Source organism: Remersonia thermophila, chromosome 3 (genome assembly GCF_042764415.1).
Source record: "Remersonia thermophila strain ATCC 22073 chromosome 3, whole genome shotgun sequence".
Classification (NCBI taxonomy): Eukaryota; Fungi; Ascomycota; class Sordariomycetes; order Sordariales; family Chaetomiaceae; genus Remersonia; species Remersonia thermophila.
Window position 1 is genome coordinate 142061 of NC_092219.1, and position 23881 is coordinate 165941.

Genomic DNA, 23881 nt, shown 5'->3' on the forward strand with positions numbered 1-23881 from the left:
TCAGCGGATGGAGTTCTCTCGGCGACATGCAACTCGATAGCTGCCAGCCAAGAAGAAAGGATCAGGAGGGATGCCGACTGAGTGCGGGGAAACCCCACCACCACCGCCAGCACTGAGCCGGCGGATGGCTGTTCAGAAACGCATCCTCTAACGGCAAAGCTCCGGCTCAGTACCTCAGTAGCTTCTCCTGTCCGTTGTTCTATCTCACTCGTCGAGATGGAAAGCCACCCGATCACACATCCAACATACTCCTCACTTGTGTCTGAGGCTGGTCTGTGGACCTCCCACCCTCCGACTGCTCGCTCCTTGTCCTGGTCGCATCACCCTGCCTTGTGCCCACCGCCTCCGAGTAGGCCGGTGGGGGCAGATCAAGACCATCCTGCATCAACTCGTGGTGGCGCCTTGCTCTCTCCGCAGCCGCCTCGCGGGCCGCCACCGCCTCAGAGGAAGCCAGGCTGGCGGCCATGGCGACCGCACGATCCTCATGCAGCGTCTCCGAGCGGCCTGTGTAAGGGCGCGACACGGCCGGTGGGGGCGGAGGGGGGACGGGAGTCATCTCGACCGGCCCTGCGGCATCGCTGGGCACCTCGGGGCCGTAACCGCCGTCGGCGGGTGTGGGTTTAGCGCCGGAAAGTTCACGAGCGTTGGCTGCCAGACGCTCGCGCATGCTCGCGTTGGGGTCCAACACCTCGCCGTTGACGCGACGCCACCAGGAGGGCTTGTGCACGATGCCCATCTGGCGGTCGAACTCCTGGTTGCGGACGCGGCGCTGGCGTTTGAGCTCGAGATCCTCGTTGGGGTTGAGGAAACCGAAGGCGATCTGAACGTAGAGGATGAGCAGCGACGGGAGGTAACCGCCGGCAAAGATGGCGGCGAGGTTGCCGTCGACGCAGAGCGGGCTGTAGTCAAAGCGGAAGGCGACGAGGGCCTGGAACGCGACGACCGCAGCGGCGAGAGGAATGAGAAGCTTGAAGCGGAGTGGGGTGAAGCGGACAAGGCCGGTGGCGCGGTTGATAAAGCCGCGGTTGCGTGGGCAGTAGTGCTTGATGGAGTGACGGAGGGACACGAGAATGACGACCCAGGAGACAAGGAGGAGAAAGGCTCCGGCCTTGAAACGTGCGTCGGTGGCCGTGGGGGCGGCCTCAAGAAGCGTCTGCTCCGGGTAGCGCTGGTGTTGGATGGGGGTCCAGTTGCGGGGGATGATCATGAAAAAGTTGAGCCAAAGGAAGAGGTAAAAGAAGAGCGGTATGACGAGCTCGAAGAGGGCACGGCGGTCGTCCTGTCGCAGGGCAAAGGGATCCGGATCGACGAGCTGGCGCTCCATCCAGCTACCCCAGTGGCGGACGGCCTCCCAGACGACAGCCATGGCACCCCATTGCATCAAGTACCAAAAGAAGCTGGTCAAGATGACGGGCAGCTCAGGCAGGTAGTAACGGTCGACGTCGATGCTCGTGAGCAAGCTGACGATGGCGGTGGCGCAGACCCAGAAGCCCCAGTACCACTGCCAGCGGCGGCCGATGGGATAGAAGCGCTTTGTGGCGGGGAGGTGCAGACTGCCGTGCTTGTTGAGGGTGACGAGGCTCAGGACGATGGCGAGGCCGAAGAGTACGGCGAAGGCGATGGCGACGATGCCGCGGGTGCCTATGGGATCGACGGGGGACCAGCACCAGGTGGTGTTGAGAAAGGTGCCGTTGGGGAAGAGATACGTTGGCGCCCAGGGCTCAAACGTCAAGAGACACCATGAGCCGTTGGAGAGGGTGCCATTGGAGTAGAGCGTGTAGTTCCATTCGCCGAGGGCCGTCAGGTTGAGGTGGTAGCCGCTGATGATGGTGTCGGTGCCATTGCTGCCGGGGGGGAAGGGGAGGACGTTGCGGGGGTGTAGGAGCGTCATGTTGGCGAGACTGAATACCGATGAGCCTGTGCTAGTCAATGTCCAGTGGTATCATGCCGTCGTTCGCGAAGAGACGCGAGACGGATGTACGAAGGACGGCGGCCGGAGGGATTCAATTGGATTGGATGAATTGCGGGTGGCCGGGCCGTCTAGCCAGTTTTACCAACGGTTCATTAAGACGTTTGGCATGAGCATTTTGAGGGCCCAATGGCCAAGCGATGGGAAAGAGTAGAAAAGATGTAGTAAGAAGATAAAAGTAGTTCGGATCCAGTGGAGAGCGTAGCTGTTGATGAAGAAAGTGGGAAAAGAGAAGTCAGTTCCGCTATTCCGGGGCTGGCATAATCGCTCAGAAGGGGACACTGTGTGGGGACATGAGGAATCAAGCGTGGTGAACCTTGACGGCTCCAAAGCCAACAAAGGTCCTTGGGCAGGGCAGCATCGGCAAGAAGAAAAGGAAAACGAAAGAAAACAAAGCCCCACACCACGGAGGGTTCTCGATGTGCAACCGTATGTCGACGTACTGTACCATCCAGGCAAGATGTTGAGGGTGTAGTGGAGAGGTTGTCTGCTTACAGATGCCAGCCGCTGCGAAGAATGCAACCCAGATAACGTTCGTTATCGAGTTCCTCACCTTGGAAGTACAGTGAGAGGCTTGCGGTGGAAAACTGTGTGATCTCACTGGGTGGGTCCTGCCGCACCCCACGTGGGGCCCACGGCCCCGCCACGCAATTCCACGGGACCCACTTTGAGAGAGCTCCCCCAGTGAATGTCTTGGCATGGCCAAACCTCCGAACATCCAACATCAAGACATTGGCAAAAGTCAACAAATAAGTGAGGTGCCCCCGTCAACGCTTGACCACCGCCAACCTCCCCCCCTCCCCCCCCCCCCCCCTCCACCACCACCACCACCACCACCCCTTCCTCCTTCTCCTACACCACCACTACATCACCACGACGAGAGAAATCCAAGGAGCAGCAGAACACCCATACAACCCATCCAACCAAGGACAGAAGAACAAAGACAACAGGCATCATGGCCTACCCCTCCCTTCACAACGGGGACAGGGACAACACCCAGCCCGACGGCGACGACCCTTCCTACATCGACTACGAATCCTTCCTCTCCCCCTCCTTCCACGCCCCCTCGTTCGCCAACACCCTCGTCCTCGCCACCAACAACCCCTCCGACACCCCCCTCGACCTCTCCACCCCGCTCTCGCGCGTGCTCTTCGACGCCCAGGAAGTTGACGCTCACATCGACCGCCTTGCCACGCGCCACGCCCTGCCCCTGCTGCAGCACACCCAAGACCAGGTCGCCGCCGGCGAACGCATCGTCCAGGCCCTCGAGGCCCAGCTCAAGGCCGTCAACGACAGCTACGCCCAGCTCGAGCGCGAGGTCTCGGGGCGGTACGACGAGGCGGCCGAGGTCCGTCGCGTTGCCGCGCGCGTGTGGGAGGCGGCGAGGCTCGGCCGGGCCGTGAGCAGGACGCTGCAGCTGGGGAGGACGCTCGAGGTGCAGTTCGCCGAGGTCGGCGGGGTCAAGAACAAGGAAGACCACCGCGCCCTGGGCCGGTGCGTGTACACGTTGCTGTCGCTCAGGGAGCTGTTCGACGGGCACTCGGCCGAGGGAGAGGGGCTGGAGCGGGTGGTGGTAGTTCGGCAGCTGCGCGACGGTGTGGTGAAGCCGATCGAGACGGCCGTGCGGGAGGCGGCGGAGAGGATGGTGAGGGAGTTCACCGTGGGCGGGACGGGGGCTGCGGCGAGCACCTACGCCCAGTCCGAGGAGGCACGGGCAAGAACGACGTCGGCGGTCACGGCGCTGTACCTTTTGTCGCCGGTCGACGCGTCCGCGTCGGGGTCGGCGCGCTGGACACCAACGCTCATGCTCCAGGCCCTGGAAACCTACCTCCGCTCGGCGCTGCAGAGCAGCATCGCCGGGCTTTCGCGGGCGCTATCCTCCCTCCCGAGCCTGGACAAGACGCTGGCCGAGGTGAGCGCGCGATGCCAGAACGTGGTGGCGCTCGAAGCGGTCCTCGATGGCATCCGCGCGCCTCAACACCCGCTCCTCTCTGCCGCCCGCCAACCCGCCCTGGGGACCACCATGCTCCAACCCCTGCTGGCGCACCTCGAGACGGGCTCGTTGGCAAGTTACTTTTGGCGGACCATGGCGAGCAGCATGGCGGCCCGCGTGCAGGATATCGTGGCGAGGGGGGGAACTGCTGCGAGAACGTTGAAAGCCAACCGGCAGGGCGTGGGCGAGGCGATACGGGAGTGCGTTGCCAGGGGCAGTCAGCTACCAAGCGCTATGGCGGCGGCTGCTGGTAAGGGGAAAGGCAAGGGCGGTTTCGCTGAGACGGAGCAGGGGAGGAAGAGCTGGGAAAGGGAGGTCGCGGTGATGGTCGGGAGCGTGGTCAACAACCTTGGGAGGTGATGTGTGTGATGCCAGGCGCCTCGATGCGCCGCACGTTGCCTTGGCCGTTGTCCCTGCTTAAAACAACAAGAGAACAAGAGCAAACAACGACGCCTCTACAGGCCCTCTTTGACCCTGGAGCAAAAGGTACCTAGAATACGGGTCATGGGGCCGTCTGCAGCCATGTGCAAGCCTTCAAGTCCATGCCATGCCCTCGGTACCTGCTGTCGTCGTCTGATGATGTTTGTTTGACAGCGCCAGGAACATCAGGAAGGATAAAGTAGAGACAGATTTGCAAATCCGGTGTCCGACCAGGGAAGCCGACAAACGAGGTGCGGCATCTCGAGTCGCGAGCAGTTTGCACCAAGGATTGATCGACCACGGCAGCAGGCAAAGGTAGCCCCAACCTCTCGCCGACCGCCGTCCATATAGAAGGTCGACAGAAGGCCCCCGTCGATGGTGTTCTTGTATATCGTTCTTCACGATCCGTCCATCCCTCGCCCCCTTCAGTTCTGTTACACGACCTGGCGTCGTTGCTGTAGATCAGCCTTTCGCAACAAAGAAGCCGTGCTTCTATCACGCTAATACCGTCTCCGCTATCTGAAGTCCAGAGGTCTCTCAACATGGTGCGCCTCACCATCGCCGCGCTCCTCGCGTGTATGCAAGGCACACACGGACTCCTCCTGCCCTCACATTCCGCCCGCCTAGCATCCTGACCCAGCGCCAGTCCACCCTCGCCATCACAGCGCGGGTCATTTCCAACAACGCCGGCGCGCGCAACGTTGGCAAAGGCAACGTCCAGCAGTTCATCACGGGCGGCTGCGTGAACAACGCCGACTGTGCCTCAGGCTGCTGCGCGGGGAACGGCCAGGGGCTCGGTGTGTGTGCTCTGCACCGCCCGCGCAGTTCCAGAACGGAAAGGCAGGGGGCGGGTGTGTCGACCCGAACGCTGCGAGGACGATTGAGGCGGCCGAGGCCCAGGTTGCCAGACAGGGCTTTTCGAGGAGAACGCCTTTTTAGCTGACGAGCGGATGGGTCGGAGATGGTTACGTAAGGGATCCAACAAGACAGGAGGCAAACCTATTGGGGAGCATCTTGGAATCTTCGACTCCGGTCATGACCACGCTACCTGGCTGCCGATGATCCCGTCAACACAAACTGCCACGACTGCTACCACCCCCCGCAGCACCGGGCTGACTCTCTGCGGGGTTGACAGCGACAAGCTCAGCCCTCGCGACGATCATGGCCGTTCTGGCGTCCCTGCAGAGTTCCCAGCGCGCGGGCGCTGAAACAAAACCCACCACCCAGCTCCACCAGGCGCGCTATCCACAATTCGTCATGACGGAGGAAAATGGCGAGCGCGGCACTCGGGAAGCATGTGGGATGCCGTCATCCAAGCCACGTGAAGTGTACTAGCTTATATAGCATCAACCTGAGCACGTCGTCGAATCTGGTATCCAACGTTGTGAACCCGAGCATATCCCCTTTCACGCCTCTACTCGCTCTTCCTCGCCGGCCGTCGGTAGTCTCCTGGAGAGCCCTCACCCACCTACACAGACTCTCGTCATCTCCCATTATTGCTATCGTACCAACCAACCAAGCTACGAACCAAGATGTCTGCGCCGCGCTTCCTCCTGCGCTCCCTTGCCCGGCGGCAGCCCTCCGCTCGCCTCTTCACCACCACCCACCGCCGCCTCTCGGCCCTCCCCGTCAGCATCACCGGCACCGGCACCGGCACCCTCCAGCGCGTCGCCGTGCCGGGCAAGCCCTACGCCTTCACCGCGGACACGTACCCCGTGCTGGGCGGCGCCGACTCGGCCCCGTCCCCCGTCGTCTACTCGCTCGCGGCGCTGTCGGCGTGCAACCAGGTGACGGGCCACGTGGTGGCGCGGGACCTCGGGATCCGGCTCGGCGAGTGGGAGGTGCAGGTGGAGGGCCTGCTGCCCACCAAGACGCTCGTCAAGGGCGAGGAAGGGGACCCCAACTGGGAAAAGGTGACCATCAAGCTCAAGGTGCAGACCGACGTCGGGGAGGAAGAGTTTGCGAGGTTCGTCGGGGAGGTGGAGAGGAGGTGTCCCATCACGGCGCTGTTCAGGAAGAGCGGGGTTGTGTACGACAGCGTGTGGGTGAATGAGAAGCTTTGAGCTCCAGGGGGAAGTGTTGGGATGGAGGGTGGCAGGGTGGGAGTGTGCGAAGAAGGCTGGCGCTTCATGGCCTAGAGGAGGCCATTTTGCCAGCGTTACGTCGGGACGTGTTCATGTTTGCTACCGCGGCGCAGCGGCTTTATTAGACGATAGGAATCTTCTTGTTGGAGGTCAATATAATACCCAGAATTCGCTCACGCAATCGCGTTTGTTGAACCTAGTTTTCGCCACTGTTCCCTCGGCCGTACCGCTACGTCGGCTCTTGCCCCGTGTGCCCGTGCTGTCCTGATCAGAGCATACCCAAGACGGTTCAGAAACCAAACAAACCAGAGGAGCCATGTTTCCAAACGCAACATGTTGCTGCAGACTATCTGATGAACTAAGCAAGGTAGCTAATGGGGAAACAACAAAACCAAAGAACAAAACAGCAGAAATCATCATAGCCGCCCCGAGTCGCCCCCGAGCCAAACTGAGAGTGGGTATCCCAAGGCCTGCCTTGCCTCCTTATCTGACCAAACCAACATATCCAGAGCCCAGAGCCAAAACCCATGCCAAGCAAACAAGATCAAAACAGAAACACCAACCAGACCATTCCCCCGCCAAGCCGATTCCATCAGCCCATAGTCGTCGTCATCATTGTCGTCATCGTGTCGTGTCATGATTGTAACGAAAGAAGAGAGAGACGAAGCGAAGGTAGGTGTGCGTGACAGAGCCGGATGGGCCTGTATCCTTCTGACGAACGTGCCCAGATGCGTCTCTCGATATCAACATCCCCCGAGCAGAAGGAAAGTCAGGCCTGGGTGTGGAGACACATCAATACGAAACAACAGATAGCCACCCAAAGAAAAAAAAAAAAAAAAACTCCGTCTAACATAACTCCAAACCAGAAAACGCGGTTATGTAATGAAACCATGATTATCCAAAACGATGGTATGGGCATGGTATGATGGCATGAAGGGTATCTATCGCGGAGAACCATGACCCCAAAAAGAAAGAAACGAGTGATCGTGTCGGTGTATGTGAATAGCGGATGTGTTCCTCCCCGCCCAGAATGTATCAAAGCCGTGACGTGATCCGGCCCAGTCTGATTCGATGCAATGAACGGTGGTGGTGGTTGTAAGAGATCAGTGTGAAATGGTGATAAGCGCGAGCCCAAAATCAAGGCGCAAAGCCCAGAGGCTGTAAGGACCAACGGATGGATTAAGACGCCGTAGCCACCGGTCCTTGTCCCGTCGCCACGGCCACGAGCGCCTCAAGCCGACGCAAAGACTCGGGGCTTCCAGGGTGTTGGCTGGTGGGACGCTCAGGAATACGTTCCATGGGCGGGGGACCCTGGGACACGTAGACGGGTTGCTGATGCTGATGCGGCTGGGGCGGCTGCTGCAGTTGCTGTTCTTGACGCGCCGGGAAGCCTCGCCACGAGCTCACGTTCGGGTGCACGATGCGGTCAACGTGCGGGGCGCGGGGCTGCTCAGGGATGGTCTCGCTCGTCCGTGGTGGGTGGACCGTGACGGGACCGTTATACCATCCGTGGCGTCGCGACTCGCGGGGTGTGCTGAACGCCGGCGCCGACAGCGTGTGATGATGACGCGAACCCATCATACCTGTCGGGGCGGCGCCGGGCTGCATCGGAGCCGGGGCCGGGGCCGGGGCCGGCGGCATGGTACGAACCTCAGGTTCGAACCTCACGCGGGCCTGCTCTGCACGTGCGAGAAGGGCCTGGTTCGCCTCGTTCGCCCAAGAACCCGCGGTCTCCCGCGGCGGCGTGTTGATGTCCAGCCTGTTCAGACCGTGATGGAGACCGGCATCCCAGTGGGGGCCGGAGCTCGGCCTCTCATCTCGACCGAACTCCGGGCGCGGCACGTACGACGGCGGGGTCTCTGAATCGATCAACATGGGGGAAGGCTTGCGTGGGGGCGGCGGGATACGATCGAAGCTCTCGATCGGCGGGAGGACAATGTCTTGCTTGGGCGGCAAGTTGGTAGGGTTCAGAGGCGGCAGGGTGATCTTGTCCGAGGGCATCTCGGGTGGTGGGGCGACCTGACTCAGCCTGTTGGGGCCGGCGTAGTCGCGAGTGTCGGGATGCCAGGTCCGCCTGCGCCAACCCTCATCGACGGCCGAGGACGTAGAATCCCTCCTTGACCAGGCGGAGGCGGTAGGCGACGAGAGCAAGCTGCTCTGGGCCGGCGAGAAGGCACCCGAGTTGGACGAGTTGACGCCAGGCGGACCAAAGACCGGACCTCTAGCGCCGACGTTGTGCGGCGCATGGAACGGGTTGCCGGCAGACGGGACGCTCAGGCGGCGTCCCGGGGTCCTCGAACCCGGGGCGGCGTACATGCTGTGAGAGCGCGAGTGGCTCGAGCCGGGAGACATGACGGGACCCCAGCGAGGGCTGCCCTGGCCCGTGGAAAAGGTGGCCGAGGTGGGCGTGCTGAAGTCACCAGGCGAGGGTGGTCGGTAGAACTGGCCGTCGGGCCCGCGGAATGACTCGAGCGATGAGGTTTGGGGACGGTTGTCTGCCATGACGAGAGGGGCCGGTCTGCGGCGGGCATCGAGGCTGTAGGCCGAGGCGAGGGGGCTCAAGCTAGGAATGTTGGAGGTCGAGAGGGACTTGGAATGCCCGCGGCCGCCGGGTCCGACGCTGCCTGCGGTCGAGGCGCGGGCCCGGCCGGTCTGGCGAACTCTATCGGTCCTGATCTGCCGCTGGAACCGCGTCCCGCTGGCGGCCAGCGAGTCGATGGGGATATCTTCGTTGACGTGTACCGTCTGGGCGTGCTGTCGCAGGTTGTCCAGGCGCGAGAATCGACGGGAACAGTGACACTGGAACGGGCGCTCGCCCGTATGTTTTCTGCAAGGGAAGCATCATCGTCAGCGCACGCCGCGGTAGCGGTGGCGGTAGCGGTAGCTCGATGGCGGAACCGGGGACCTACCTGATGTGGCGAGCCAAGTGCTCGCTGCGGGTGAAGCTGAGGTTGCATGGCGGATAGTCGGTACAGTAAAACCGCTGCGACTTTTTCTTCTTGGACTTGGCGTCGTCAGCGTTGGCGCTGTCGTCGTCCGAAGCAGCAACGTGATCGTCGTTGGCATGAGGCTCGGCGTCCGAGTCATCCATGTCGACGTCGGGCGATTCCTTGGACCGTCGAGAATGCTGCGAGTGCTCCCTCTTGCGACCGGCAGATGCGGCGGCAGCGGCGGCGGTAGGCACCTGGACCGACTCGGGAAACGGCGTGTTCGGGAGAGGTTTCTGGGAGGCGAGGGTGCCGGCGGCAGCAGCGAAGGTGGCTCGGGTCGGGGTGGGACCGTCATCGAGGGGCTGGGTGGATGGCGCGGGCGCTGTGGTCGGGCGAAGGGCCACGGTTGTCGTCATGGCTGCCATGGCGGTGGCATGCGAGTCCTCTCTTGGGGGGTCTGCCGCTGAGAGTGGGCTGTTGACGGGACGAAATGTCGCCGCCATTCTCTTGTCTTTTTGCTCAACGGGGTGTGCGAGAGGGTCTTGCAGGTGAGGAGGGAGAGCAGATCAGGGATGCGAGGCCCGGTGGTAGATATGGGGAGAGCCAGGTGAGGCTGAGCGACCGGAGCGGCGGCTGCAGGGGTAAATGCGGGGGAGGGCGTCAGGGAAGGATTGCGACGGTGTTGCGACACACGAGCAGGGACGTCGTCCGAAAAAAGGCATCAACTACGGCTGGCGTAATCCGAGGAAGCCGAGCGGGGAGTTCGTAAGATCCAGGCTCATCCGCGACAACGGTAAAGACAAGGGTAGGCAGCGATGCCTTTTTTTATGGCCGATATTGAGAGGGACGGGATAGAGATCCCTGTTTCGTCATAAGAAAAAAGTTGGGCTCCTGACGGAAGAAAAACAGAAGGCGAGGAACGGACTGGAAGAAAAGGGGAGGGGGGGGGGGGGGGGGTGCCTCGAAAAAAAGGGTTTCCTCCAGGGTCCGTGTGTGAGAGAGAGTGAGAGAGACAGAGCCGGCGTGGATCCCCCCTTGGCGCGGCACCAGGCACAGGAGGAATGCCGAAAACAGCTTGAGCGGTACAGAATAATTTGGGAGCACCGGAAGCGATACGGCGATATGGCGATATGGCGATATGGCGATATGGCCACCGTCAAAAGGCTGTCTGTCTCTCCAAAATACCTAAGTAGGGTTCGTTGCCGTTTAAAAAAAGAAAAAAAAAACGAGCCAGGCAGAATAGAGAAGTAGACCCCGGGCTTACAGGAGCAGGTGTACGTGGTGGTCGTAGGTTGACAGGTTTCGGTGATGCTCCTGTCGCTCACCTGTGAGGGAGGCCCTGGGTTAAGGTCAGGTAGGTCTGCGGGTTCCCATGAATGGAGGGAAACGCCGGAAGAGGGGGGCGTAGTGGCGAGGATTCAAAAGCAAGGGGGATCGATGTCGGCTGCGGCGGGCTGCAGTGGGCTCCCGTCCGCTTGGGGCGGCCTAAGATCTTGGCCAACCAGACGTTGTTCGTTGCGATCAGTGCGGCTTTTGCTGTAACGCATCGTAGCGCTTGGTGGTCGGTGATGCCTCGTTGGTTCTGGGTTGGCTCGTGGCCGGCCTGCTTTTCAGGCTGAGGGGACAGACGCACGCATGCACACAGACACATACACACACGCATACACACAGACACGCGCGCTCCTCACCCGCACACTCGCAGAGAGCGAGGCAAGACCTAGAGAGCAAGCTTCCGGATGGGATCGAATGCAGGCTCGGCGTCATAGGCACACAGTTCCAGGTTGATAAAAGAAGCCGAAGCCGAAAGTCCCCGGTCCATACCTGGGCTGCTCAGTATGCGCCCAAGACGGCGCATGATCAGAAGGGGTACAAAAAAAGATGAGACACCGGGCGGAACGAACTTTGGGAGTTGAAGACCCATTCATACCAACCAACAACCCAAGCAGCCTTGGAAAGCTCCAGCTCGGGCCGGGGCCGAGCCCGTGGGACAACGTTATGTGGATCTTTTTGTCTGCTAGGTGCAAGTCGAATCCAGGTGGACCTGGTTTTTTTGAGTTGCGGTCAGCAAAAACGAAGGCCGGGCTGGAGCTCGAGGAAGCAAACGGAACAAAAAATGCAGCTCAGCTGACGAACCCCCGAGGAGCGGTCACCGCCTTCCGAGGACGACGATGACGCTGCACCGGCAAGCGCACCAGCAGCGGGCTGCCTATCTCTCTGCCTTGTGCCTTCTCTTGGTGCACGATGAAGGTGGCAGGTCGGGTCGGGTGCTAGGCCGTGGAGATTGTGGATCATGGAAGGAGGGGCACCTCAGCATGGAAGACCGAAAGCTGGACTCGAAAACAGGTTAGCGTCAGATTTCCGTTTTCCTCTATTTTTGGAATTTTTTGGAGGGGCTCCAGGCCGCCTACATAGGTTGGACCTCCCCCCACCCCTGGGCATCCTCAATGAAGTCTCTCGGGTCCCCTTGCCCCTCCTCTTCTCTCCTGACTCCCCTCTTCTCCCCTTCCAGGTTCCGTTGTGCGAGCCCTGACATGTGCGGGGTGTTTCCCAAAGCCAACGTTGGGTGACATGGCGAGGCGCTGGCCTTTCCTCCCCCGCCGTCCCAATGTCTGCACCCTTTGGCCGAGTCAGCCGGAGCGAGCTTCGGATGAATTATGGCAACTTTCTCGGCGCCACGTACAACTTGTGACGCGATGCATTGCACGCCAACAACAAAAAGGATCTTTTGACAGCAGACCAGCTCGACTTGGCTGGGTGTCTCGATGCCGATCTCCCCGTGGCATGGTTTCTGGTTTGCCTCCTCCAACCCTCGAACCTCGCTGGGACAGAGCGCTTGTGCGACTCGCCTCCGCTGCAAATGTGGGTCTGAGTCATCACAAAGAACCAGCGAAATGGCGCATCTGGATCTCTTTGTGGCTTCGCTCCCTTTTTGTTCCTTGGGCACGGCACCTTCGTAAGGTACTCGGACCGGACCAACAGCGGCTGCTTGGGTCCTCGGGTCCTCGGGTACCTTGCTGCAGGTGCATCAGTCGGGTACCTGACCGTCGCCCCTCTCGAAAGCGGGGAAACAAGGTTACGGAGCAACGGGCTTCGGTTCCAGCCCCAACCTGACGCAAAGGGGCAAAAAAAAAAAAAAAAAAAAAAAAGGCAAGAAAAGGTGCGCCCGGCTTCCCGTCGGTGACGTCCGGTCTCCTCTATGGACCGTGTCAAATGCAACGCATGAAAGACGACTCTGTCCTGACCGGGTTTGAGCCCCGTGCGACTGACCTTGTCGTCCGTTCCACTGAACCGTCGTGGCGGTTAAAAACGTCTACTAGTACTGCGTACAAGCATTGCAAAAACGCCCAAGCGTTCACGACTCATGCGACACAAGTGGAACGCAAGGATGACTGGCGGCAAGCAACCCAACATCGCCGGACGGGGACCATGTCAGCAAAAGGTAGGGGTGGGGGGGCGGCGAACGCCACCAGACGCGGGCAGGCCAGGCTTTCAGGAACCGGGAACGGCATTTCCGTCAGTGTCATCGGCCAGTGGTGGTGATCAGAAAGCGATCATGGGAAACCCAGGTCGCCGGCATGTCGGGACGTTGCGCAACGGACACCCAAGCCGGAGGCATTGCGTCATTGCACCAAGGCTTCCAGGGGATCCACGAGAACGGACTGCCTGGGTGCCCTGGCCACGACCTAGTTACCGCCCAGAAGACAGCAGGCAAGGACCACATCAACCTTCGAAGGCTTTGGAGCCACCTCATGAATGCCCAAACAGGAAAAACAACAGGCACGACTTTTACTACTACACCGTATATTTTTAGGTCCCAGTCTGCCTCATGTCCTTCCCGGCGCTCGCTGCAAGGGATGAAGCAGGTGACACCTTTCGTGACACCCAGCCCTCCGACAGGGGCTGCCGAGCTGCACCCTGCATGGCCTGCCCTATGGCTCCAAAGACACACCGAAACACAACAACATACCACGTTTCAACGTGGCCAAACCAAGCCAGGCCAGCTGTCCCGCGAAGCGTCCATTCGGCACTCAGTCTGTCTGGCATCACATGTGTATGCATTGCTCACTAGCCAGCCCTATCCGGCCAGGATAGCGCCATTGTTTTTACAAAAGATATGAGCACCGACCGCCCCTGGTTCTTTGAAACCTGTACACAGTACGTACAATGCAAAGTATGCCCGCATTGGGTGACGCTTGTTGGGTGGGGCTCGATCCCAGCAGCGTCCGTCCACGTCCATTCACTGCTGGTAGGATCGAGGCGGGCGGACGGCCAAGACAGGGGCCAGGGTGGGAAACACAAACGCATCTGACTGAGAGCGACGCCACTACCACGTACACTTTGCCATCCATTGTCTAGATTGGACCAGGCCAGGCCAGGAACAAGCACTCAATCCGCTGACTTCCAACAAGACCGTCCTTTCATCTCGCCACATATGCCTACCCGCTTGTCTTACGACAGCATTTATCATCATCATCGTCGTCGTCATGCACGATCGGACAAACGACATGGAAAAAAAGGGTCGAAATCTCATCGACGCTCGCCTTCCGTTGCAAGTTGGGCAGGTTGTCGTCAACCTAGAGGTGGTGTGTGGGATAAATGAAGTGCCTTGCTCTATGTCCCTGAATCGTTAGGCTCTCCATATCAAACCGTCTGTCTGACGGTTGCGTTTGCCTTTGCGTGATACTGAAAGTGGAAAGTCGTTGGGCTTGCTTCCCGTCGCTGTGACGTAGGCAGGTACCTGTCTGCATATAGGTGGGTTAATTTATCTCGCTCTCTTGTGCGCGGCGAGCCTGGTTCTCCTCTTCAAGCCCCCGCTCCTAGTTTCTCTCCAGTTCGAGAACATCGGCTCTCTCCGCATGGCAGGATCCATCGACAGCAACCTCAACCCCAACCCGCCATCCATACCTCCGCTCGCGTGCAAGTGATGATTAAACGAATGAAGAAAGTGTGTGGTTGCATTTCAAACCGCACGTGCCCCTCCCTCGCGAAACGGGATGCAGAGAGGCGAGCGTCACCGGGCTGGGAGGGTACTGAGGGGCACTGATGCATCTGCATGTCGTCGGGCGTTGGCCGTTGGTTTGCTATCCACAAGCGTGCCCAACCAGAATGGCTTGTGTCTATCTGCGCGGCAACTGTCCAGCCGCTGGAAGGTCCAGGGTTTCGGACGTCGGGAGAATAAGTCTTGCCTGGACAGGCCGATCTTACGAGGACTCATAGAGGCCCGCTCCGTGATTTGCCTGACCTAGATGTTGAAAACACTGCAGTACTCGGCTGGTGATTGGTTGCCCGGACGTGGGTCGAGGCTGTCGAAAGAGCCTTGTTGGAAGGAACCTGAGTCTCGTAGCTAACAAAGGCCAACACAACTATGACAGGCTTGATTAGGCTTGATAGGAGACTCAGAGGACGGGACACAGGCAAGAAACAAAACGAGCAAAAAGGAGTTGAGTACCTAGCTGTGAAACAGCGTTGAGGAAAAACGTACCGCCATGGATACCGCATACGTTGATTCAACCCACAACACAAACCAGCAGTCATTATCAGACAAGAAGAAAGGATAGGTACCATGGTTATTGTCCGAAAGCCCCGCAAGAATAGCCTCAAAGTGTCACAGATTCCCTGTAACCTTCGGGTGGTGTATAAACGTGACAGAAACAGCGGGACTTACGCAGTGCCCTCGAGCTCAATCTCAACGCAGCGAGCCAGCCGTATCCAGTCACTAATCCACGGAGACTTGGCAAGCCATCGTGGAATGCCGCATTCGCAAGGAGACCTTTTTCGATACAGGTTCTAAAACGGCTGCTTCAACGTGTTACGGTTTCTCTTACAATAAGGCCCGATTCAGAGCAACCTGCTCCTGTGGGCTTCTTTTGCGTTTTCGTTCACGATGCATGGAATAAACACCATAATTAATGCTTTGTCGGACACCGTAAGGTTGCCTTTTTGCCTTTGGCTTCAGGGCAATGTGGATGAATCTGGTAAAGGTAAACCCGGAAACCATATGAAGCCACACGGGAATATATGCACGGATGTATTTACCTCAGAAACTCAGAGGACCAAGTATTGGTTCCAGCCTAATCGTGCCAGGAAGTTGGTGTCTCCTGGTGTACCACCTCTCTGCTCCCTATGATCCCGTTCCGTTCAATACCATGATGGTAACGAATAAGTATCATGAAATCAATCCCTAGCCTCCCAGCTCCCTGTCCCGCTCCCTACTTCTCCACCGCATTCCCCAGAGCTCCCTTCACTCCCAGTTGGCTCCGTTTGTTCATCTCCGCTTGATATCTATCAGACAAGCAGAAGTCCCTCACCTTCTATCCAGCCTGCACAACCCTGTCAGGCACAGGTGATGTGCGCTCTTGGTCCTTCCTCTGCGCCATCAATCCTTACGTGCAGCGCGGTCTACATACGGGCTACCAGGCGCAGGATGCGGGCTAGTCATGACACAGCCTGTGTTGGTGATTGACCTCGTGCTCTGAGGTGTCGGCAGGCCCGTGGTCGAGGTCGTGGCCGAGGCGGCCATGCTTCCCTCGCCGGTGCCGGTTCCGGTGCCGGTGCTGCTGCGCGCCATGGTCTGCCTGCCCGGTGTGGTCGGGGGCTCAGACGCCGGGCCGGAAGTTGTAGCGCCGGTGGAGCTGGGGATGGTGTCGGTGGCCTCGGCAGCAACAGGTCTCCCAACGGCTACCTCAGCCGTCTTGTCTTTCTTCTTCTTCTTCTTGGGCAGATGCCGCGTCACCCTGCCGTCGGGATGGACCTTGTAAAACCAGCGCACCCACTTCTTGCGCTTTGGGTAGCCGCCGGGGGGGATGTGCATGGGGCAAGCCACGTTGGTGCGGATCTTCTCAAGGAGGTGGCGGCGCTTGCACGCTGGCGTGCCCTTGTGCTCGCAGGGACCAGCCGGTGCGACGCCAAGTGGGCAGCCGCAGTCCCAGAAGGCACGTTTGAAGTAGCACATTGAGTGCTGCGACAAAGAGTTTGGGGTCAGCTGGACATTGACCGGATATGGAGCTCCTTGAGGGAGTCCAGGGCCGGACAAGGGGGAGAAGGGGGGGAAGGTGTATACCGGTCGGCTGGCTGGTGCTTGACGGTGCTTTCAGTCTGGTGGTAGTGTTCCTGGATCCTCGGGTGTCAGTCTTTGCGTCATCTACACAGACCGGCTGTGTAGATGAAGTGAAGCTGACAATGAGAGTGAGACAGAGGAGACAGAAACGGAGCTGAGAGGCAGGCTTTTATAAATGGCCGATCCATGATGTGCAAATTGGGGCGATTTTCGCCGGTATTGTACCCCTATTCGCACATCCATCGCCGGCATGCTGGGGTAGCTAAGCTCTCCTCTCCGGTGGACGTAAATAGGAGGGGGATTGGGAGCAGCAGGGTGTCATAATTGTCTCTATTGTCGTCCTTAAGAATACAATGGGCCCGCTTTTTGGCCTCGACCTTGTCCAGGCTACTTCATCGCTCCGCGCAGCAAAACCCCATTTGCACCACGTCACGTCAAGAAAAAACATCGTTAAATAAAAAGAAAAAAAAAAGCTGAATAATAACCTTGAAGGGAGCTGGCTCTGTTTCTATGGATCAAGTCGTGGCGCCGGAACAAGCGCCAGGAGTAATTACGAGGTTTCATCAAAACATAGCTCTTTCTGTGGGCACGGTTCATCTGCAGTCCCTTCGACACCAAACTTGCCTTGGTGCTAGCTGTTGCTCCTTCATAGGGAGATCTCTGTGTGCATAACGTCGTGTAACATGGAAGTCACAGGTCCCATGACCCATTTACCTGAGTCAGGTAGCAATTGAACATGCTCTATGGGCTGTGCTTTCATCACTCATCAACCTAGCATTGTAGCTCGTGCCCCCCACAAAGGTCCAACATCAACAAAGAGACTCCAACCAGCCAACCCGGCCCACCCCAGAGAGCTTCGTCTTTCGACATGGTGACCATCAACCTCGCCTACACCGCTCCCATCAACCCTCCTTCCGCCTCCCCGGCCCTCACCCTCGCCCAGGTCTGGGAGGGCCTGGTCCACAAAGTCCGACGCGCAGATCTCTTCGTCCCCGTCATCACCTCCTGCCAAGTCCTCAAGGAAGAGACCAACAACTCCAACCGGCAAGAGGTAGACGTCATTACCCGCCGCGTCACGTTCCGAGCATCCACCGCCCTTACCGCAAGCGAGACTGTCGTCGAGGTCTGCCACCTCTACCCCCCCTGCCGGGTGGACTTTAAGCAGGAAGATGGAACGCTCATCGGGAACTATGTGAGCGAGGGCCCCGATGGGGAGTTGTACATGACGTATATGTTTGAGTGGCGTATACCGGGGGTGATGGCAGGGAGCGAGGAGGCGAAGGCCTTGGAGGACAAATATCGCAAGGTTTGTACCACTGATTTCCTCCCGAACGTTGACATCAGGATGGCGGACGTGTTTCTGGTGGAGGACTATGGCTGACAGGGGAGGATACAGGTTGCGAGAATGGCAGTGGAGGGGAGCATTAATACCATCAGGGCCATTGCAAGAGGGGAGATCACGATTCACTGAGGGCGCATGACCTGGTACGGGGGGTGGGAATTAGCGTATAAGGGGGTGTTCTCTTAGCTGCACAACATTGAGCCTTAGACCCGGATATAAGGGCTCAGTCCACAGCACACAAGCTTGTTCTTCATTCTCTGTGGTTATCATGTCAAAAGCAACGCAAAGTAGAAATCATTATCTTGCCATCACGATGATTCCAGTTCTGCTCATCCGCTGACCCCTGCCACCAAACCCCTGACCCATTACGCAGGCGCATCGAAGAGCATCCAGTCTTTGGGTGTGTGCATGATCATCATTCCGCTGTCCACGAATCCGCTCGTTGTGCACACTGGCTTGTCGTTTCCCATTTTGGTGCGCCGCATCAAACTCCAGTACCGAGCAAAGGGGCTGAACATCAAGTCTCCAGGCAACGTCTTGTTACCCTCTGTTTCCAAGCGGTGGTCCGCCACCAGCACGGGCGAGAACGGCGACCTTAACTCGGGTCCGCCTGACATTAGCGGGACATCCTTGTCAGCGATGTACCACCAGGCAGAGTCCCCGCAGAACTTTGGTTCATTCACCCCCATGTACTCCCGAGCTTCGACCCTGCTGTGATGGTCTTGTAAGTTGTTGGTGCGGAATACAAGGTGGAGGATGGGGCTGTGGCCCGCGCGGCGCTCGAGGCTGAGGCGCACGGTTAGTGTTCGAGGTGCGATGTGTCGATCGAACTTTGTGAACCGTCTGTAGGAACAAGAATGCGATGTCAGAATTCCATCGCCAGGTAGTCCGGGAGCGTTCATGTGGAATATTGAGATATCTGCTCAGCTCGAGAAAACCTACAGTTCGGCTGTATCTTTCGACTGGACCGCGACGCGGAACTTGACGATATCGCCCGGCGAGATATCTTGATCAAGAGTAAGCAAGCGGACCCGGGTTTACGAGGCTAAATGCAAAAGACCTACCGATGTCGTGCTTTCTGGGGACGATAATTGGGAGAAAGTTGGGGGTGACCTCGATCTCGAGACCGGTCTTCTTATGCACCCCTCCCGCCACCGTCACGATCGCTGTCAAACGCATCAAGCAATCGTCGCCGCAGCAGAGCGCAACCCCCGTCTTGAAAAAGTTCCTCCATGAGGGGTCAAAGAACGCGGGGACCGCCCATGTGCCCTCGGCAGCGGAGAAGCTGTCAACGCCGTGAATGTCAGCCGCACGGATGTTCATGCCGCACATCTTATTGTTCTCCGTAATGCCAGAGATATGATGAGGGCTGAGAGTAAGAAGCAGGATAAAGGAGAAGAGGTAGTGGGCGGCTCGAAGCATGGTAATCATAGTGATATGACAAATCTGTGACCTGCTAGCAGCAATAGGTGTGATATCGGGAGATCAGCAGGACAACCAGCGACACAACGCCTGCACTCCGGGTTTATAACTACCATCGCGGCCATCATCGCCACGACCATGGGACCTCAGATGACGTGGTGTCCATTTGTGACTTCAACTGTTACAAAAGGAATATATGGTAATTATCAAAATTCATGATGAGCTGGCAGCGTGTGTGGCAGCCCCAAGTGCTCGGAACGATTTGCGTCCTTGTTGATGTCCTGGACAAGCCCTAGCCGGTTCAGAGAAAGTTGTCGAGCGACAAAGCCTGAATCCATTGAAAGAGCCATGGTATCGGTCCTCCTAGCAACAAGCACACGTTCCTGGCCCCGCCAAGCTTAACACAGTACCTAGCCAACTCAGTTGCCTTCCGAGTTCCCGTATAATTATGCCTAGGGGTGTCATCCCTAGCTGGTCTCCGGATCTTGATGACCAAGCTCGAGCAGGCGGTTATGTCTACATTTCCAAGGAGGACAAAGACGTAACGTGCCAACAGGTCAACGGCTTGAGGATTTGAATGAGCTTCCACCGTGGCAAACAGGGAAATGGGCAGGATCAGATTGGGTTGGCCTTGGGAGAGCTGGCTCGATGATGTGCGTGCTGTCTTGAATCGAAGCCCAGTTTGCAACGTGTTGCAGGGACTGCTTGTTGGTAAATTCACTTGCTGTTTGCCTTTGTGGATGCAGACAGCAGAGTCATGGTAATTATTAGTTGGACTCAGATGCTCCCCTCTTCTGAGGAGGTTATTGCGTGGTTCTTTGTGAGAAATCCGGGAGGTTCTGTCACCTCGAGGTTGTTCTTGAATGGGGACGCCAAACAGCAACGCAGATATCTCGTTCGCAGAACCGAGCCCCTGAACTTGCATAGAATCCGGCCATGGGCGCGCCGCGGGGAGGGGGGGGGGGGGGGGGTTGCTGGGCTATGGTCTAAAAACAATGGCATTGTTTTGCATTGTGTGTCTCGACGAGCCCCTTTTCTGGGACAAAATACAAGCAACTTGGAGCCATCGAGTCTGTTTTCCAGGCCCCTGTCTGGATATACAAAGACGACTCTAGAGGGTAATTCACGGATCACACACCTCATCCTACAGACATCCATACTGGTATTCTAACAACCTCATTATCCATATCCTAATCTCAAACCGATTCCTGTTCATTGTCCCGACCATATGAGGAAGCCATCCATCTCGAAGTTACGTCCATCCTCCCCCAGCCTTAACCCTCACAACAGCACACAAGGAGAACCATGAAAGCACACTCAGCAGGTGGGCTATCATGGCTCTCCGCTTCTATCCTAACCTTAATGGTTCGCAGCCCTTTAGGCGCATGCCAAATGAGGTCGTCATGCTGATTGGCAAGTACTGTTCTGACAATCGTACATTGTCATGTATATCGCGGGCCAACAGAAGGTTACACACCCTCCTCTTCTCTGAGCTGTGGCTTACAGGTGCTAACGACCGCCCAGGAAAGCCGGCGCTCTACTGGGCCATCGAGATGAACGATCTCTTCCTTGCCCACCGTGCCCTCAAATACTACGAGCAGCTAGGCGAGCGAGCCAAAGGCATCCTCGACGGAACCACGGTGCTCTTCGACACCTTCAACTGGCTGCCCGGTGGTCTCGATACTTATGCCTACATGCTGCCCGCCTCTGTCATGCCCCTTTCCCCGCTCATGCGTGCGGTCCGGGCTGGCTGGGGCGTGGAAGAGCTCCGGGTTTTGTACTACGGTGGCTGCTCCGTCGACGTGCGACGTCGGGTGAACTTCCCCAACTACCGGGAGAAAGGCGGCGGGCTTCATACGACGTGCACCAAGACCATCTGTCAAGACTGGGACAAGCCTGCCGGGACGGAGGATCTTTTGCAGGGCGACGACCAGTGGACTGGTCCGACGTGCGAGGATGTGCTGCATGATGCCATCTCGACGGGGCGTCCAGAGATCTTGCAGTTCTTGCTGGGTGAGCTCAATGCTCAGCCAGGCAGGCTGGGGAGGCCGGATGAGCCGTTGGAGACTCCTGGAGACTCCAGGGTACCCCTAGGCCAGTACCTCTTTGACACATATCTTGCGGTATCTGGCCCTCTGATTCTCGGAATGCCGCCGCCCCCAATTCTTGAGGTTCATGACACGATGATTACCATCCTACAGCAGCGTGGCTTCAACATGACGCTGTACTTCCCCAACCGCTGAGTATTAGTCCATGCTCTTAGAGAATCATGTGCTGTTCGTGGACGAATAAAATTGCGTTATCCTAGCTGTCTGATCTCGATGATCACTGTCAACGTACTTATTATGAACGGAGCTTGAAAGGAATGGCTCCATTGAACTGACGTTAACTGCGTAAGCTTATCATCAGACACGTCTGTAGTACACCTTTGATCCATGGCATACGGCGAGAGAGAGCCATTGGGTGTGACCAGCTGGATGTGTTTGGAACTTCCATGCATACCTTCAAGACAAATGATCTTGGCTATAGTACCAAAACCCTTAGCCTTGATACCATGGCTTAACGTTTAAGCGATATAATAGTTCAAATACCCCAGAATGTGAGAAAAACTCTCTATGTACATATGAAGTCACCCCTGAGCCCTGGACGTCACCTCCGAGGCCAAGCCTCGCGAACTGTTCACATACATGAAAAAAAGGAAAAATCCATGGTATTTTTGTGACAGCAAAAACGGATCCGCTGATGCTGCCATCAGCTAGTGCACCATATATACCTGCTACTGCAACAATTTTTTCAATCATGATCATGAAGTCCAGACGCTTATAAACGAGGACCATGCCGACGAACAGCCTCCAGACATTAACATTGAGCGGGAAACAACCTCCCTGTTCACGCTCAGGTCTCAACCGTGTCCTGTTTTGCATTCTAGAATATAAGTCAGGAAACCTACCTGATTCAAAGGTCTCTTCATCTAAACGGCCACAAAGAAGAGAATTACAGCAGCGGGAATACCACATGCCTCGCACCGGCAAGGTAAGCAAACATGGTTCACCAACACCCTCGCTTCCGCACGCCCAACATGCATGTCCCCTTTCGGGACCTCCCTACCGAGATCATCCTCATCATCGGGCGTCACTGTGACACGCGCTCCCTGTCTCGCCTCTCCAGGTGCAACACCAGGCTCCACGCCGTTCTCTTCTCCGAGCTATGGCTGACAGGCACCATCGCTGACAACCCATCAGGCCACTTCCGCCCGGGCAAGCCCCCGCTGTACTACGCCATCGAGAAGCGCAACGTCTGGCTTGCCCACCGCTGCCTCAAGAACTACGAGAACCTCGGCGCCGAAAACGTCCAGGGCATCCTCGACGGCACCGCGGTCCTCTTCGAGACCTTCCGCTGGCTGCCCCCGGGCATCCCCGCCAGCGTCCTCCACCAGCCCGCCTCAGCCATGCCCCTCTCGCCCATCATGAGGGCCGTCCGGGCCGGCTGGGACGCGGAGAGCCTGCGGATCCTCCACTACGGCGGCTGCAGCGTGGACGTGCGCCGACGAATCAACCTCCCGCGCTATGGCGCCCTGGGCGGCGAGCTCCACTCGTACTGCGTGCCCGAGATCTGCCAGGAGGTGCCTACCCCGGCTCCCGGGCTCGCCGTGCCGGCAAACGCTCCGCCGGGCGGGCCCACGTGCCGGTCGGCGCTCCACGACGCCATCGAGATGCAGCTGCTGGAGGTTCTGGACTTTTTGCTCGGCGAGTGCTGGGCGGAGTCCGGGTTCAAGGGGGGGCACCATGAAGAATGGAATCCGTGGAACTCTATGCTTCCTCTGGGTGAGTGGTTGTGTCGCCGCGCTGTTACCGGGCCCGTCGCTAGGTTTCCGGTAGATCTCGAGCTCGACCCAAACCAGGAGATGATTGTTAACATCCTGGAGCACCATGGTCACAACGTGAGTAGGTGGATCAGACGTAGTTGGTAATGAGCCAAGTCCTTCTCCCTGGATCTTCTACTTACTGACGGAGTAAACAAACAAAGGTATCTACCTACGTGTTTTCCCAACTACACGGGATCCTGGAGTCCTTCCCAACTGACCTTGAACGTACACTGCAAACGGCGTTTTCCTGCACCAGATAAAGCATACATTACAGTCATATCAAGTCATGACAACTTCGATCAGCGGCCCTGGCAGGATATGGCAAGCCGACTTCACATGTAATTATGAACTCTGCTGTGAGGTCTTCCAGCCACAGGAACAGACAGGTCCGTTGAGCGCCATGGCCTCATAAAGAAGCAACACATATGTATTGCCAAACATTCTACGACAGACACAACACACGCAATCACAATGGATCATGTCATGTGTGACAGCAAAAACGGATCCGCTGATGCTGCCATCAGCTAGTGCACCATATATACCTGCTACTGCAACATCATGCCATATGAACCAATTTCTTTTCCGAAACTGTCCTAATGCTATGCTATGTTCCCACCGCAGCAGCAAGTGGATTGCGGCCGCTCTTCCATCCCGCTTCAGTTCCCTTGTTGAAAAGGGATAACCTAAGTCAAACTTCAGACCAAACGGACAAACCTTAATGCCAGTACTATCCTTTTCTTCTCCAACCTGGGTCACCTCCTCCATCCGCTTCCCACCATCATTCGCCGCTTCCACCACC

The 23881-nt window shown here is 57.9% G+C and overlaps 10 protein-coding genes across 10 annotated transcripts; 6 read left to right on the forward strand and 4 right to left on the reverse strand.

The window, feature by feature from the left end:
* Nucleotides 1-232: 232 nt before the first annotated feature.
* Nucleotides 233-1891, reverse strand: VTJ83DRAFT_2856 (uncharacterized protein; the record flags this gene model as incomplete). The annotated part of the gene is made up of 1 exon (XM_071009172.1): nucleotides 233-1891. The coding sequence occupies one exon, from the start codon at nucleotides 1889-1891 to the stop codon at nucleotides 233-235; it is 1659 nt and encodes a 552-aa protein (XP_070866737.1).
* A 1033-nt stretch (nucleotides 1892-2924) lies between these two features.
* Nucleotides 2925-4322, forward strand: VTJ83DRAFT_2857 (uncharacterized protein; the record flags this gene model as incomplete). The annotated part of the gene is made up of 1 exon (XM_071009173.1): nucleotides 2925-4322. One exon carries the CDS (start codon nucleotides 2925-2927, stop codon nucleotides 4320-4322), a length of 1398 nt encoding a protein of 465 aa, XP_070866738.1.
* A 1592-nt stretch (nucleotides 4323-5914) lies between these two features.
* VTJ83DRAFT_2858 (uncharacterized protein) lies at nucleotides 5915-6445 on the forward strand (the record flags this gene model as incomplete). Its single annotated transcript, XM_071009174.1, has 1 exon — nucleotides 5915-6445. One exon carries the CDS (start codon nucleotides 5915-5917, stop codon nucleotides 6443-6445), a length of 531 nt encoding a protein of 176 aa, XP_070866739.1.
* Nucleotides 6446-7645: 1200 nt separating this feature from the next.
* Nucleotides 7646-9899, reverse strand: VTJ83DRAFT_2859 (uncharacterized protein; the record flags this gene model as incomplete). The annotated part of the gene is made up of 2 exons (XM_071009175.1): nucleotides 7646-9293; nucleotides 9376-9899. 2 exons carry the CDS (start codon nucleotides 9897-9899, stop codon nucleotides 7646-7648), a joined length of 2172 nt encoding a protein of 723 aa, XP_070866740.1.
* A 2065-nt stretch (nucleotides 9900-11964) lies between these two features.
* Nucleotides 11965-12507, forward strand: VTJ83DRAFT_2860 (uncharacterized protein; the record flags this gene model as incomplete). Its single annotated transcript, XM_071009177.1, has 1 exon — nucleotides 11965-12507. The coding sequence occupies one exon, from the start codon at nucleotides 11965-11967 to the stop codon at nucleotides 12505-12507; it is 543 nt and encodes a 180-aa protein (XP_070866741.1).
* A 464-nt stretch (nucleotides 12508-12971) lies between these two features.
* VTJ83DRAFT_2861 (uncharacterized protein) lies at nucleotides 12972-13514 on the forward strand (the record flags this gene model as incomplete). The annotated part of the gene is made up of 1 exon (XM_071009178.1): nucleotides 12972-13514. The coding sequence occupies one exon, from the start codon at nucleotides 12972-12974 to the stop codon at nucleotides 13512-13514; it is 543 nt and encodes a 180-aa protein (XP_070866742.1).
* A 2258-nt stretch (nucleotides 13515-15772) lies between these two features.
* On the reverse strand, nucleotides 15773-16348 carry VTJ83DRAFT_2862 (uncharacterized protein; the record flags this gene model as incomplete). The annotated part of the gene is made up of 1 exon (XM_071009179.1): nucleotides 15773-16348. One exon carries the CDS (start codon nucleotides 16346-16348, stop codon nucleotides 15773-15775), a length of 576 nt encoding a protein of 191 aa, XP_070866743.1.
* A 973-nt stretch (nucleotides 16349-17321) lies between these two features.
* On the forward strand, nucleotides 17322-17924 carry VTJ83DRAFT_2863 (uncharacterized protein; the record flags this gene model as incomplete). The annotated part of the gene is made up of 2 exons (XM_071009180.1): nucleotides 17322-17759; nucleotides 17850-17924. The coding sequence occupies 2 exons, from the start codon at nucleotides 17322-17324 to the stop codon at nucleotides 17922-17924; spliced, it is 513 nt and encodes a 170-aa protein (XP_070866744.1).
* An 809-nt stretch (nucleotides 17925-18733) lies between these two features.
* VTJ83DRAFT_2864 (uncharacterized protein) lies at nucleotides 18734-19217 on the reverse strand (the record flags this gene model as incomplete). Its single annotated transcript, XM_071009181.1, has 2 exons — nucleotides 18734-18801; nucleotides 18860-19217. The coding sequence occupies 2 exons, from the start codon at nucleotides 19215-19217 to the stop codon at nucleotides 18734-18736; spliced, it is 426 nt and encodes a 141-aa protein (XP_070866745.1).
* A 3043-nt stretch (nucleotides 19218-22260) lies between these two features.
* VTJ83DRAFT_2865 (uncharacterized protein) lies at nucleotides 22261-23187 on the forward strand (the record flags this gene model as incomplete). The annotated part of the gene is made up of 1 exon (XM_071009182.1): nucleotides 22261-23187. The coding sequence occupies one exon, from the start codon at nucleotides 22261-22263 to the stop codon at nucleotides 23185-23187; it is 927 nt and encodes a 308-aa protein (XP_070866746.1).
* Between the last annotated feature and the right edge of the window lie 694 nt (nucleotides 23188-23881).